Source organism: Chiloscyllium plagiosum, unplaced genomic scaffold, assembly GCF_037043375.1.
Source record: "Chiloscyllium plagiosum isolate Xiang-an unplaced genomic scaffold, Cpla_swu_hap1 HiC_scaffold_9, whole genome shotgun sequence".
Classification (NCBI taxonomy): domain Eukaryota; kingdom Metazoa; phylum Chordata; class Chondrichthyes; order Orectolobiformes; family Hemiscylliidae; genus Chiloscyllium; species Chiloscyllium plagiosum.
Window position 1 is genome coordinate 63290977 of NW_028270147.1, and position 16584 is coordinate 63307560.

A 16584-nucleotide genomic window follows, 5' to 3' on the forward strand; every position below is an offset into this window, starting at 1 on the left:
TACTGTTCTCTATTCTATTGCCAATTGTCTCTCCTAGTATTTTACGCACCCAAACATTCTTCTTTGATATTCTCTTCTGCTTCCCACATTCCTGCTGATTTCAATTAAACCCTCTCTAAAGCATGAGCAAACCATTCCACAAGGAACTCGATCCTGGCTCTGTTTTGATGCAACACATCCTCCATTGCCAGTCTCAGTGTTGAATTTAAAGATCTTCCTTCGACACCATCTTTCCAAACACTCATTCATCAGTCCTATCCTATTTCTATGCTCTCTTGCACTGTAATCCAGAGATTACTATTTTTGAAGTCCTGCTTGCTGATTTTCTACCTAGCTTCTAAATTCTGACAGTGAGACCATAGCACCTTTCTACCTATGTTGTTGGTATCAAAATGGACCATGACCTCTGACTGATTACCCTCCCTAGAATATCTTAGAGCCCGTTCAGTGGCACCCTTGACTTGGGAGGCAATATCATTCTGGAGTTATGTTTACAGCCTAAGAAAAGCCCACCTCTTCCTCTAACTAATGAATCCCAATCTTTACTGCACTTCCATTCTTCTTCCTTCCTTGGTTCTTGCTGCATTCCTCCAAGGAATCATTCCCCTCACCAGAATATTCGGAACTGAAAACAGTGTACACAAGAACCTAAGAATTAGAAGCAGGAGTTCACCATCTGACTCTTCGAGCCTGATCCCCCATTCAATAGGATCATGGCTGATTTTTTTCCCATGGCCTCAGCTCCACTTACCTACCCACTCACCATAACCCTTAATTCCTTTATTGGTCAAAAATCTATCTTTACCTTAAAAACATTTAATGAGGTAGCCTCAACTGCTTCACTGGGCAGGGAATTCCACAGATTCACAACCCTTTGGGTGAAGAAATTCCTCCCAAATCAGTTCTAAATCTGCTCTCCCTTATTTGAGGCTATGCTGCCTAGTTTCACCCACTAGTGGAAACAACCTCACGGCTTCTATCTGATTTATTCCCTACATAATTTTATACATGTCTATAAGATCCCTCCTCATTCTTCTAAATTCCAATGAGTGTGGTCCCAGTCGACTCAATGTCTCCTCATAAGTCAACCCTCTCAAGTCTGGAATCAACCTTAGCAAGTAAATGTTTCAGAGGACTCCTCTACCATGTACCTTTATCTCTTGGACTGCCTTGTGCCTGCATGTCCTCATCCTGTAGTGTAAGCATCCCCCTGTACATGCTATCCACATTGTCCTCGGGTTCCTGGATGCACTACAATGACTCCAGAAGCCACATGAATAGCGCTATGACTCTATGGGAAAAGCACCAACACAAAAGCAAGTTTGCTAAATCTTCATCAAACAGAAATCAGGCCTCAGCTGGAGGATTGTGTACAATTCTGGATACCCCACTTTAGAGACTCTGTTAGAAAGTTAGAGAGGATGCAAATGAGGTTAATGAGAATGGTATCAGAGAAGAGGAACTTTAGTGACATGAAGAAACTGGAGAAGGGAAGGTAATCCTCCTTAGAACAGAGGAGACCAATAGGACACGATAGAACCATTCAAAATTGTAATCCACTTCAATTGGGTAAAATGGGAGAGAAAAAAAACTGTCCACTGGCAGATGGATCGGAGGATACAGATTTAAGGTAATTAGCCGAAGAGACAAACACAATGTTAGGAAACATCTTTTAATGTAAGTTATGAATAGCAATTTTCAAAGGGAAAGAGATAAATACTTGAAGATAAATACCTGATGTGGGGTTGGGAGAAGAACAAAGGAGTCGATCTTCTTGGACATCTCAACCAAAGAGAGAGCACAGGCTGCATGACCTTTGTTGTATCATTCTACAATACAGCAAAATCAATTGTGCACTAGTCGAGATCATATATTTTGTCATGTCATTCTAGGCTATAACTGATGGAATTTTGAATTCAGTTGGATTTCAGTGGGAGGGGAGAATCCTGGGAAGGCAGCAGAGACATCTACAAAGAAAACTTTTATATTTGCATAACAAGGGTACAGTATCTGGCAGATTTTACTAAGCAGAGCATCTGTGCAGTTGCTTAATTTGGTAGACATTTCAATAGTCATTCTTAGGATCCTGATTTACAGGATTCTAAGAATGTCTATTGAAATGTCTACCAAATGACTCACCATCCGCCAAACCCTGCAAAATGTAATTAAATCAGAGGCAACTTATTATAAACAGATGAAAGGAACTACTTGCAGGGTACTCAACTAAATAAGTGATCTGTATCACTGCATAGATATAAATGTAATACTTTATTTAGAAGGGGATGTAGACAAGTACTTTCCAACAATATAACTATAAAGTAGTAAACTGTTTTACATTCTGAACTCTGATTAAAAGTGCAATAATGCTTACTGTCGTGAAAATGAAATGTGCTTTCTATTGCTTACATCTATTAATGTTTCAAATTTACCACAGATCAACTGAAAGTAGTATTCAATAATAAAGGACTTAACATTGTATGGGCATTGAATGAATCTTAATTACACATTTGAAATAAAGTAATCATTTTAATTCAGTGGTATTGTGTCTGGCCACAGGCTGCAATTGGCACATTTACTATAAACTGAAGAACCATAACAAGATAGGATCAGGAATATGGTTGTTGAACAAGCACCATCATGATAAACATTGTATTCATTGAAAGGAAAGGTATTCAGTGAAAGGAAAGGTATTCAAGAACAGTTGGCGACTCTGTAGCTTAAAGAACCATGTTAACTGTATTAATGAATGGTTATTTTAAGCGAAATGGGTAGTTGATAGATTTGTTGATGTAGATTGTCACCTTAAATAAATAGCATGTGTGGTGTCCTTTCATGTGCTAATTTGTACAACTTTCTCGTTGTAATACAATACTGGTATTGATAGTGAGAATGCATATTTAGTTACATTAATTTTAATTTTCAACTAGACCATTTAAGAGACTGGAAACAACATATCACCAATACAGGGTGTATATATGTATTTTTTACATATATTTATATTTTATTACATTTTTACTTAAATCCTAGCTCATGATAATTTTTCCTGATAGCTTTGTCTTTTTACAATATTCTGAACCTTGAACATGGAGTAGGAGATGATAGTTTACAGTAACATTTCACATTTTTCAGGTTTATCCTTTAGTTATTCCTCCTTTGACATTTTATCTTCTGACTTAATAGGATTAGTCTTTTAAGTGATCACTGTAGGACTGGTACGGCCTGTTCGCTCATGAATCTGAGAAATCTTCAAAGCAATTTTTATTAGAGGGGAGAGCATCACCTGTAAAAGAAACAAATTACAATTTTCAAATTAATTTCCATTTAGAAAACAGTTGTTCTCTTGGCTCGCTTATTTGGTGCACACACACAGTGAGTCAGTTGCAGCTGAGAAGGCTGCTTTTAGGATTTTGATAGATGCTAGGAATTAATCTTGTGGCACTCTGAATGTGCTGCAGGATTTGAATAACTCCCTTAAATCTGGTTGCTTAGAGATGGACATTCTTTCCAGAACACTATATGGTTTTAACATGACTGCCTCATTTTTAATCGACTGTTTGTGTAGTGCGGCATTCAATTTATTTTGTTGATTACTGCACAGCCACTGTGATTGGACTACTGACGGTCGACTTGAGCCTATTAAACTTCCCTTTCAACTTCAAGCTGTGCTATTTTAGACCTTTTCACGAGGAATGTAGAACAGTAAAGTCTGGATTTCTTTCAGAATTCCTCTTCAGTGGGAGAAGCTCTGTCCTTCACTTAGTTGTTTTCTAAAATTGACAAAGTTGAGTTGGATACCTCAATAGTACAATAGTGCATGAATTACACACACTAACCAATGGGACATTTCAATATAACAAATTTTGGTGTTCCAATAACGTGAAATACACTGCTACACAAGATCTTACATTTTCACTCTTTCTCTCATGATGGTTTCAAGTGATTCTGGACAGTTTCACTAATAGTGGGAGGTCCTTGTGACTCTACCCAAATGCACCATTTTTCACACATGAGCCTAGGTGCAGCATAATTTTCTGGTACTGAACATACTTTAATCATGAGGAAGCACCACAGCAATCTTTTTTCTACCTGCTGTGTACACATATACAATTTCAGGTGTAAGTCAGACAAATATAGGTTGTTCTCCTGTAGCATGCGTTTTGTTAATGCAAATTCACTATAACACCATTGACCAGTTGAAGACAGTGTTCCTATAGCATGAAATTTTAAAGCATGTATTGGTTAGAACAAGATTCCAGCCCCATTTGTTTTAATGGTGCTGTTAATTACAAAATTTTCTTATAAAATGGGATTGCATGAGAACAGCGCTATAGTAGAACTGACTGTAGAAGGAGAAACAATGGCTGTTGCTCACTTTCAACCAGAACACTTGGGTCAACTGCAGCACTAATAACTACTGCCATAGTTAACTCTATTCAATGGGTGAATGAGAAGGAGTTGTGCAATTCTCAGACTTAGGGTCAAATTTGGAACCTTCCTGGTCTATAAGACTCACTCCTGTTAAACCACTGAGCCTTCAGGAGGCTATTTCTTACATTTATAATCAAAACAATTGGCCACAAGTTTTGACTCTCAACACATAAAGACATTGTTTTAAATGGACGTTATATCTATTGCAAAGGAAAAGTTCAGGTCAATAATTTAAAAGGACTCAAAAATCAAAAGAAATCAAAAGCAAAAAAAGGTCAGCAGATCATACAATAGTGAAATAAGTCAACGCGTGCTGCTAAATATTGATAAGGTAGGGTACAAGGTCAACAATTCAAAGTTCTGAAGCTCCTCCTACCATGAACCTGACAGGCGATACTGACATATGGCTGGACTGAACAGAAACATGCATTGCACTGTATGCAGACAGCCATGGTGCAAACTATGACAGATGAACCCAAAACCTCCTGCCAGTCTCCGGCGCCAGGAAACCCTCCTTCTATTATGTTAGAGTGTGGAAGAGGCAAATGTGGGATTTCAAGCTAGTGATGGTCAAATGTCAAGTAGGCTTATTAATGAGCCTCAGAATTATCCCTCAGCATTCTGCAACCTAGTGGCAGATCGGGGATTAAATAGAGGTCTCCCTTGCCCCCAGGAAGTTGCCCAGCAAAATCTGCTGCTGAAAGCCACTCCTATGCCCTTGCCTCTACCACCCCTTACTCATTCCCCGACCCCAACTTCACTTACATGCGTTGAGGTTCCTTAGTGATTCTGGGCCTCAGGTGGGTGCAGTGCCTCCAGAAGCTACTGCTAAAAAGGTGCCAATGATGAGCTGATACCCTCTGGTTGGACTTTCGATCTCCTTCATAGGGAAGGCCTGATGGTTGTCAGTTAATTGTCTGGAGGATACTTGATCACACTGGGTAACTCTCAAGGAACTAAGCAGGGCTAACCGCCAGTTATTTGACTGGTGGGCAAGACCCCCATTGGCCCCGCAAAATCACACCGTGATATGCACACACAACAAAAAGACTCTTTCTTTCCAATTTTCTGCCTAATTAATGCAAAAGTACAAAGACCCATTGGTGCTGACAATCCCTCAGTGCTCCAGTCAAGTGGTTACATGAGATAGTGAATACTGGCTGAGTATTTGACTATGGACAATATTGGACACTCAAACCCAACATTTATGAAATACAATGTGGAGGAGCCGGTGTTGGACTGGGATGGACAATGTTAAAAATCACACAACACTAGGTTATAGTCCAACAGGTTTATTTGGTTTGGAAGTACAAGCTTTAGGAGCGCTGTTTGTTCAATACTTTACATCAGTTGTCTGACACTTTGATCTTTTACTATAAATTCTAAGTCCTATGATCCTTCCCCACTATCTACCTGATGAAAGAGTGCAAGTTTGCACTTCCAAATAGTTGGACTATAACCTGGTGTTGTGTGATTTTTAAATTCATAAAACATGTTTTTTTGAAAGAGATCAAATAGCAACTGGAAAGACTGGCTTCTCATTTGCTTGGTGTCTAGGTATTGAACTACTCTATAACATCTGTGCCTCTGATTAGCAAATTGCCAGAGACCAGCAACAAATGACAGTTTCCAGTGTTACTTAGCAGAAAACACAGTGATGAACAATGGTAGATATTTCAGAAAATAGTTCATGACTCATAGCAAAGATATATCGCAGTGAGGAAGTAGAATCCTAGGAAGAGGATTAAACATGGCTAGCCAAGGGAGTTAACGATATTGTTAAATTGAAAAAAAAACATACAACCTGGCAAAGATTAGTGGTAAGCAAGGAGTTTGAGAAAGTTTTAAAAGCCAACAAAAGATGGCCAGAAAATAATAAAGTGGGAGAAAATCAACTACGAGGATAAACTAACAAGTAATTAAAAACCATTACAGTAAGAACTTCTTTAAATACAAAATAAGATGATAAAATAAGTGAGCAGGCGCCTTGGAGAATAAAGGTGGGAAAATAATAATGAGGAATGAGGAATGAGGAAATGGCAGAAGAGCTGAATAGATAACTTGCATTAGTCATCACAGTAGAGGATGCTAAGAGAATTCAAAATTATTAATTCAGGGCCAAAAAATGGAGAGGAAGGGATAAATAAAACAACTATCATGAGAGAAAAAGATACTGGGGAAACTAATGAGGCTAAAAGGCTGCAATGTCATCTGCATATGAAAGGTTGCATTCCAGGATGTCAAAGGAGGTCTCTGGATGAATAATAAAGAAAATGCCATTTTAAAAGGAATATTTTTAAAAATTACCTGTGGCTCTTTGAAGATTTTACAAGCATCTTTGTAATAGCTATCAATGTAAATTCTGATGGTTGCTCCAGCACTGCCAGTTCCACTTAATCTAAAGATAAGGCGTGATCCATCTGTGAAAATGATTCTCAATCCCTGTCAACATATGATTTATGAGAATTATTCATGAGTGATACTAATGTAGTGACCTGACAATGATATGGCTAACATTCTATATATACACATATATATCTTTAGCACATTGCTATTACGAGTTACCGGTGTATATTTCCAAATAAAATGTAAAAGTAGAACAGATTGTAATCTCTTCCAGCAGGAAATTAAAAACAAATTTGGAACATTTCTGAGGGTTCGATTCCTGTTTTTTGCTGATCTAGCTGATCCTTGTTTTTGAGTAGGAGAACCACTCACAGGGTAGAGGATGAGGAAAAGCACTCCAGTCCTTGCAGCAAACTAGTGACTTTTGCTAGGATGCCTGTGCACACAAATGTTTGATTTTTATGGAATCGATCTTTGGTTGATGCCTTCCACAGAACAACTTGTTCTCATCATCCTGGTTCATATCTGAACTAAGGACACATGGTTAAGATATCAGAAGACTGCAAACAGCAGTACAATATGAAGCACCAGACAGCACCTTGAGGAATGAAAGGGTGAGAAAGGGAAGAAAGCTGGAAGAAAAAAAAAATTCTGAGGACATTAATCCTCGCCTGAAGGAAAGTTAGAACACAACTCTAATTATCAAACATTTCTATTGTTTACAGCCAATATGAAGGTACAGCCATTTACATAAGGATATTATTTTGTTAATGAGTCCCAAGGGCTATAGAAGCTACTGGTAAATATAAATAGCTAACATGAAAAAACAAAACAATTTAAATATGTTCAATGGAACTTGCAGTACATTGTAAAATTTCTATATTTTTGGTAATTTATTTGAGGACATTTAGTGCTAGAAATATAACACATTCCCACTTCAGGCATCTACTTTTAATATCATGTGTTCCCAGTTAAGATTCAGAAGTCATATTTAAAGTAAAACTTTGTGCTATTCTAATACTGCATTATCCTATTGTTCAAACTTCACCTTCAAACCTCTCACATCAAATCATCCTCATGGTCTTCAAATAAAACAAATAACTTCAGCCAAATTAGTGGCATTTTATGGGCAGCATTATGGTTCAGTGATTAGCACTGTTGCCTCACAGCGCCAAGGACCCAGGATTGATTCCAGCCTTGGGCAACTGTCTGTGTGGAGTTTGCACATTCTCCCTCTGTCTGTGTTGGTTTCCGGGTTTCCACCCACAGCCCAAAGATGTGCAGGTCAGGTGAATTGGCCATTCTAAATTGCCCCATAGTGTTAGGTGCATTAGTCAGAGGGAAATGGGTCTGGGTGGGTTACTCTTCGGAGGGTCGGTGTGGACTTGTTGGGCCAAAGGGCCTGTTTCCACACTGTAGGGTATCTAATCTAATCTAATCTATGTAGTAGACTTGTAAATCAACATCCAGATTCCCAGTCACAGCAGAGCAGGAACCTCCGGCTACAACGAGTTTATGGTCTTTCTCATACCGATGCCCCTGAATGGCCACACTAAAGATAAGCGTAACAGAGGAACCTATATTGTAACAGGTCATCATTTTTTTATTTATTTACTCCATTCACGTGTTATCTTGATGTGTAACGTTCCAAGTTCATGCAAGTTTAAGTTACAGAAATTTCAACGTGTAATGAACTTATTTGTTGGTAGCTAATGAATCAAATATCACATACTTACACTCCCACTATTCTCTTACCTGGTTTCTTGAGACACTGCCATCGACAGGGTCACAGTATTCAAAATTGTCAGCCTTATCCACAATATACTCTTCCTCACAAACTGTGAACTTGTGACCAACAAAAGCACGATCTGCCATTAGAGTTTCCAGATCCTTCATGATTTTACCTGCTGCTGCTGCATCTACTTCTTCATAGTCATACCTGTAACAGGGAAAATCAGAGTGAACGACTTCAATACAGCTGTGTACACAGATGGTTAAGAGGTGACTTGATACAAATTTTTCAAGTTTAGGAAAGTAAATGTGATTGTTTCCAAGGCAGCAACAATAAGCTGTAATTTTAATATAACCACAGATGGAAGTTAAGGGAGGTAAGAAAATTCTTTACAATTAGAATGTTTAAAATGGTAACTTTTTGCCCAAATCATTGCTAAAGGGTTATTAGTTATTTTAAAAGAGAACTAGACAGTTGCTTGCAAACAAGGAATACTAAAAGGCATGGAACGTCAGGAGAATGGGCATAGACTACTAGGCTCATGTGGACAAAGCATAGACTTGCTGTTTAATTAAAGATATTTTAGTTGAACTTTGATGCTCCTTTAAGACAAATGCATTTCCTTTCCTTCCCATCAGTTCTGAAGATGCTGATGTTTGTCAAAAAATGTTTCACAAAAATTGGCAGCTTCCAGCCCGAGCAGTGTCACCTTAGCAGGGGCATTGCTGAGATGATGACATGTTGATGGTCAGTGTTCTTGAAGAGAGGCAAGTAGGGTCGCCTTAACGTGGGAGCTAGGCCCTCATGATCGACAGCAAGGTTGGTGAGTGGAGGGTGTTGTTCATGTACAGACAAGACAGTTGCAAACAAAAGCCTTTGTCACCTGGGTAAGCTTCATTTGCAATAAAAAGAATGCCCAAAAGGAGCCCTCTACTATGTCTCCAAGTTGCTAGGTTTCACCAGCAGTCTCCCCACACATTGAGTCAGCAGCCAAAGATTCACCAATGTCAATAAAGGTAGCAATTGGATTGTGGGTGGGCAGCTCATCTGCCAACTTTCCCACAGTTGGCAAAATGCTTTGTCAGTGGGCAGAAGCCAGGAATGTCACCAATCTGCCACCATGGTCAATTGTGTGCCATTTTGCCAGCTTTCCCACTTGCCAACCCATCTCTGTATAGCCTGGTAAAATTCAGCAGTGAATTCTGATTCCTTTCCTTCAGAATAGGTCTTCATTATTTTTATTTATTTTGTTCCTTCACTCAGGAAACAATTGGATGGAAAGCACTGGCAGTCACGCTGTTTAGTCATTACATAGATAAACAGGATGTTCATATATAGGTTCTGGATTAGTGGTGCTGGAAGAACACAGTTCAGGCAGCATCCAAGGAGCTTCGAAGTCGACGTTTCAGGCAAAAGCCCTTCATCAGGATATGACTTTTCTTTAACACTGTTCCTGAATATAAAATAGGAAGCATCCTGACAAATGATAATGGTGAATTGGGATTTTAGATGAACCGGAGAACCAGATCTTATGCAAATCTATGCTTTTCATTTTGAAACGCTGCATGTGGTGTGAAAAGCAGAAGTGGTTTTTTAAATGAAATGATCTAACCTGGTGAAAAAGTTGCGACCATATTTCTGCCAATGTTCCTGCATGATTGTTTCCACACTTTGTTTGGATTTGGCAATAATGGACAGCCAGGCAAGCACTGCCCACAGACCATCTTTCTCACGAATGTGGTCAGATCCTTAAGAGAAATAATAAATGTGACAATCACTATGTGACAATCAAAATTTCAATGAAAATAAACTTTGTGGATACTATGGTAAGGAAATGCTGGCACAAACAAAATATTAGAATGGCTTTATCAAACACTTCCAGGTGGGACTAAATTAAGAGAAAGCTCCCTCTACTTTGGATTTAAACAGACCTGGAAATACTTAAAGTTCAAAGAATAAAGCTTTACCTCCTGTATTCTAACACTGTCCTTAGACCTAACCTACTAGTAGGATATCAATGGGTGTGTTTCTCCTTCGAAGTTCAAGCAAACCGATTTTTTGTGAATAAGCGATCAGCAAAGGTCAGGAACTGAATATGTGACTTTCTGTTATGCATAGCTTGGTATAACATTAGACAATACTTTACCCAGTAAGGTGCTGGAGGAAATAACTTTGGAGTTTTATGAAATGTTGCACTTTTTTTGAGTTATTTAATATCTTGGTGAAAGTAAACAGGAAACCGAAAAATGCAAACTAAAACAAATTGGCACCTAATTCCTCTAATCTTAAATACCAGGGACACATCAGGTAAACTTCTCTTTTTTACTTTCTGATAAGGGCATTAGCAGGGATGGCAGTGCAGGGAGAGGAACGTTCCTCCTGCATGATGTTTGAGGTGAGGGTTGCCATTAGTGTCCCCTAAGTACATCTGCAGGAAGTACACCCAACTCGCGCTCCTCCAAGACCACTTTAGGGAACTGGAGCAGGAGCTGGATGAACTTCGGATCATTTGGGAGGCAGAAGCTGCGATAGATAAGAGTCACAGGGAAGCAGTTACTTCTAGGCACGAAGAAAGCTCGGTAACTGTTCAAAGGGGGAAGAAAAACAATTAGTGCAGGGATCCCCTGTGGTCATTCCCCTGAAAAACATGCATACCGTTTTGGATACTGTTGGGGGGAATCGACTTACCGGGGCATGCAGTGGGGTACAGGTCTCTGGTACAGAGTATGTCCCTGTTACACAGAAGGGAAGAAGGGAAAAGAGGAGTGTGTTAGTCATTGGGGACTCAATAGTTAGAGGGTCAGATAGAAGGTTTGTTGGGAATGAAAGAGACTCATGTTTGGTGTGTTGCCTCCCAGGTGCCGGGGTCCGTGATGTCTCGGATCATGTCTTTGGGTCCTGAGGGGAGAGGGTGACCAGCCCCAAGTCGTGGTCCACGTAGATACCAACGACATAGGTAGAAAGAGGGATAGGAATGTAAGGCAGGATTTCAGGGAGCTAGGGTGGAAGCTGAGAGCTAGAACAAACAGAGTTGTTATCTCTGGTTTGTTATCCATGCCACGTGATAGTGAGGCAAGGAATAGGGAGAGATATCAGCTGAACATGTGGCTGCAAGGATGGTGCAAGAGGGAGGGTTTCAGGTACTTGGATAATTGGGGCTCATTCTGGGGAAGGTGGGATCTCTACAAACAGGACGGTCTTCACTTGAACTAGAGGGATACGAATATCCTGGGTGGGAAATTTGCTAGTGCTATCCAGGTGGGTTTAAACTAGCTCAATGGGGGAAATGGGAACCTGAGGTGTAGTTCCAGTGCACAGGAGAATGAGAGTAGGGAGGGCATGGACAGGATTTCACAGCACAGGAATGTGCTGGCAGACAACAAGCTGGTTTGAAGTGTGTTTATTTTAACGCCAGAAGTATCCAAAATAAGGGAGGTGAGCTGGCAGCATGGATAGGTACCTGGGACTTCAAAGTTGTGGCCATTACGGAGATATGGATAGAGCAGGGTCAGGAATGGATGTTGCAGGTCCCAGGATTTAGATCTTTCATCAAGAACAGGGAAGGCAGTGAAAGAGGGGGAGGTCTGGCCTTGTTAGTCAAGGACATATGGTGGAGTAGTGGACAGTGTGGAAGAATGTTGCAGGGGGATTTGGATAAACTGCAGAATTGGGCTGAGAGGTGCAAATGGGATTCAATGCAGATAAATGTGAGGTGATTCACTTTGGGCAGAATAACAGGAAGGCAGAATACTGGGTCAATGGATAGATTCTAGGTAGTGTGGATGTGCAGAGGGATCTTGGAGTCCATGTACATCGATCCCTGAAAATTGCCATCCAGGTTAATAGTGCTGTTAAGAAGGTATATGGTGTGTTAGGTTTTATTAGTAGAGGGATTGAGTTCCAGAGCCATAATGTCATGCTGCAACTATACAAAACGCTAGTGCGGCTGCACTTGGAATATTGTGTACAGTTCTGGTTGCCCCATTACAGAAAGGATGTGGAAGCATTGAAAAAGGTGCAGAGGAGATTTACCAGGATGTTGCCTAATGGATGAAAGAACTTTTGATGAGGACTTGTCTACTGAGGTAGTAGGTTGAGGTTAGAAACAAGAGAGGAGAGGTAACACTGCTTGGAGTTTTTTATAGGCCTCCGCAGTGTTCCAGGGATGTGGAGGAGAGGATCGGCAAAATGATTCTGGATAGGAGTGAAAGGAACAGTGTTGTCATTATGGGGGACTTTAACTTCTCCAACATTGACTGGAAATGCTATAACTCTAGTAGGTCGGATGGATCAGATTTTTGCCCAATGTGTGCAAGAGGGTTTTCTATGTCGAAGGGCCAACAAGAGGGGAAGCCACTGGATGTGGTGCTTGGTAATGAACTAGGCCAGGTGTTTGATTTAGGGGTAGGTGAGCACTTTGGAGAAAGTGATCATAATTCGGTTACGTTAGTTTAGTGATGGAAAGGGATAGGTATATGCCACAGGGCAAAAGTTATCGATGGGGGAAGGGCAATTATAATGCGATTAGGCAAGACTTAGGATGCATAGAACTGGGTAGCAAAATGCAGGGGATGGGGACAATTGAAATGTGGAGCTGGGTCAATGGAACTCTAGGAGCTTGTCTAAGGAACAGATATTGCGTGTCCTTGATAGGTATATCCCTGTCAGACAGGAAGTGATAAGGTAAGGGAACCGTGGTTTAGTACAGAAATTGCATCTCTTGTTATACAGCAGAAGGATGTTTATGTGATGATGAGATGAGATGGTTCAGATGAGGCAGTTCAGATGAGGCGATGGAGAGTTACAGATTAGCTAGGAAGGATTTAAAGCGAGAGTTAAGAAGAGTAAAGAAAGGACATGAACAGTCTTTGACAGGTAGAATAAAGGAGAACCCTAAAGCTTTCTATAGGTATGTGAGGAATAAAAGGATGACTAGGATAGGAACAGGGCCAGTCAAAGACAGAAGTGGGAAGTTGTGTGTGGACACTGTGGAGATCAGAGACGTGCGAAACCAATATTGTAGGAAAAGGAGAATATTGTAAAGGAGAAGAATGAGATATGAGATATTATACTAGAAAGGATCTAGGTTAGTAAGGAAGAGGTGTTATCAATTCTAGAAGGAACGAAAGTAGACAAGTCCCCTGGGCCAGATGGGATTTATTCAAGGATTCTCTGGGAAGCTAGGGGGGTGGTGTTGGAGCCTTTGGCTTTGATCTTTGAAACTTCATTGTCTACAGGTTTAGTATCAAAGGACTGGAGGATTGCAAATGTTGTGCCTTTAATCAAGAAGGGCAGTAGAGATGACCCAGGTAATTATAGACCAGTGAGCCTTACGTCTGCTGTAGGACAAGTTTTGGAAAGGATGATAAGAGATAAGATTTATAATCACTGTGCAAGCAACAACTTGATTGCAGATAGTCAACATGGTTTCGTCAAGGGCAGGTCATGTCTCACAAACCTCTGAGTTTTGAGAAGGTAACCAGGCATGTGGATGAGGGTAGGGCAGTTGACGTGATGTACATGGTCTTCAGTAATGACTTTGATAAGGTTCCACATAGTAGACTGTTGGAGAAAATGCAGAAGCATGGGATTAAGGGTGATTTAGCAGTCTGGATTAGAAACTGGCTTTCTGTAAGAAGGCAGCGAGTGATGGTTGATGGGAAATATTCAGCCTGGAGTCTGGTTACTGGTGGTGTGCCACAAGAATCAGTTTTGGGACCACTGCTGTTTGTCATTTTTATAAATGACTTGGACGCAGGCATAGGTGGATGGGTTAGCATGTTTGCAGATGACACTAAAGTCGGTGGAGTAGTGGACAGTGTGGAAGAATGTTGCAGGTTGCATGGGGACTTGAATAAACTGCAGAATTGGGCTGAGAGGTGGCAAATGGAGTTTAATGCAGATAAATGTGAGGTGATTCGCTTTGGGCAGAATAACAAGGCGGCAGAATACTGGGTCAATGTAAAGATTCTTGGTAGAGTGGATGTGCAGAGGGATCTTGGAGTCCATGTACATAGATCCCTGAAAAATTGCCATCCAGGTTGATAGTGCTGTTAAGAAGGCATATGGTGTGTTAGGTTTTATTGGTAGAGGGATTGAGTTCCGGAGCCGTAATATTATGCTAAAATTATACAAAATGCTAGTGTGGCCGCACTTGGAATATTGTGTACAGTTCCGATTGCCCCATTACAGGAAGGATGTGGAAGTATTCGAAAAGGTGCAGAGGAGATTTACCAGGATGTTGCCTGGTCTGAAGGGAAGGTCTTATGAGGAAAGACTGAGAGACCTGGGTCTGTTTTCACTGGAAAGAAGAAGGCTAAGAGGAGATTTGATAGAGACATACAAGATGATCAGAGGATTAGATAGGATAGACAGTGAAAGTCTTTTTCCTAGGATGATGATGTCAGCTTATATGAGGGGCAAAACTACAAATTGAGGGGTGATAGATTTAAGATAGATGTCAGAGGCAGGTTCTTTACTCAAAGGGTGGTAAGGGCATGGAATGCCCTGCCTGACAATGTAGTTAACTCAGCAACATTAGTGAGATTTAAACAATCCTTGGATAAGCTCAAGGACAATGATGGGATAGTGTAGAAAGATGGGCTTAGATTAGTTCACAGGTCGACACAACATCGAGGGATGAAGGGCCTGTATTGTTCTATGTTCTATAAAACGTCGATTTTCCTGCTCCTCAGATGCTGCCTGACCTGCTGTGCTTTTTCAGCACCACTCTAATCTAAACTCTGATCTCCAGTATCTGCAGTCCTCAGTTTTGCCAACGTGTGTTGAAGTGGCTTGCAACTGGAAGCTCCAGGCCTTTTTTGCAGACAGAACATAGGTGTTCTGCAAAGTGACCATCCAGTCTACGTTTTGTTCTCGTAACATAGAGGGAACCACATTATGGATTGAAAGTCAAAGATAAACTATTACAAATGAAGGGATCAGCAATAACTCTGTCTGGAATAAACTATTAAAAGGACAAGGACAAACTTATAGAGGAACTGAAAGCAATTAGCTATTTCTGGAGAAAGAGGAAATTGAAGTACACAAACAAAACTGTTTTGACATCTACTTGATAGATAGCTGTCTTATGCCACAAGGATAACTGATTGCCCGGCAGAAGAATTTAAAAAGTCAACCTCAGAAAGCTGTGTCTTCAAACAGATAGTCAATGCCAAGTGTAACAAGGAACAAAGAAGCTACTTCTGATAAGGAGGTAAGATGCAGACTTGATGGCTTCAGAAGGGTAGTCAATATTGTAGATGAAAGAACTCTAAAGAATCATCAATAATATCATATCATAGGTCTGAAGGACAGAAAACTACAAGAATTGAACACCAGAACTCCCCCTTAGCAGAACTTTGAAGAACAACACTGCACAAGGATTGAACCCTGGACACTTCAAGAGTTAAATATTTTTGGTTGGTATTATAGCTAAATTCCACCAGTATTCAGTTAATTTTTGGTTGGTATTATAGCTAAATTCCATCAGTATTGAGTTGTGTTATGGCGCTTAATTTGCTTACTTGAGGGGTCTTATTTTGATTTTTATGTAAGTTTAAATCATTGTTTCAGTTGGTGAGATTTCTGAATAAGTAACAAAATTAACTTGTGGTGATTCACCCACACTGTACTTTCGCCGAACTTTTCTACACTTCTCTCCTGGTTATTGTCCTTTTTTTTCTAGCTTTAGAGAATGATTGTCATCTTTCATTCACCCTTTTGAAGATAGGCTATAAATTGGAAACAGTAATTTACCTAGACAAAGGTTTTGAGTTTTGAAGACCAAGTGGAGTTGATGTATATAAAAGCTGACACTGGCTGAGGTGAATGTGAAAAAGGAAATAAACTGTCGAGTTCAGTATAGGAAAGATCTTACTGAAGCAGTTCCGCAACTGGAACAGCTCGTAGGGTTTCTTTGGGAAGATATATGGAATATAAAAGATGCAATAGCAAATCTGTATAAAACCTCAGTGAGAACACCTTGAAGAAAATATATACTTTCAGTTCCACAGAATAAAAAGAATGTCAAGACAGCACTGATTAACTGGGATTCCGAAAAAAAGAGAGAGATGGAA

General features: G+C 40.1%; 1 protein-coding gene across 2 annotated transcripts in view; it reads right to left on the reverse strand.

Moving 5' to 3' along the window:
* Positions 1-2249: 2249 nt before the first annotated feature.
* pgm1 (phosphoglucomutase 1) overlaps positions 2250-16584 on the reverse strand; it is an 81440-nt gene continuing 67105 nt past the window's right edge. For both annotated transcript variants that reach the window (XM_043699451.2, XM_043699450.2), the window contains exons 8-11: positions 10119-10254; positions 8530-8713; positions 6736-6870; positions 2250-3280 (exon numbers count right to left, since the gene is read on the reverse strand). In XM_043699451.2, the coding sequence (XP_043555386.1) occupies positions 3191-3280; positions 6736-6870; positions 8530-8713; positions 10119-10254 (545 nt within the window). In that variant the 3' untranslated portion in view covers positions 2250-3190. The remainder of the gene's footprint in view (positions 3281-6735; positions 6871-8529; positions 8714-10118; positions 10255-16584) is intronic.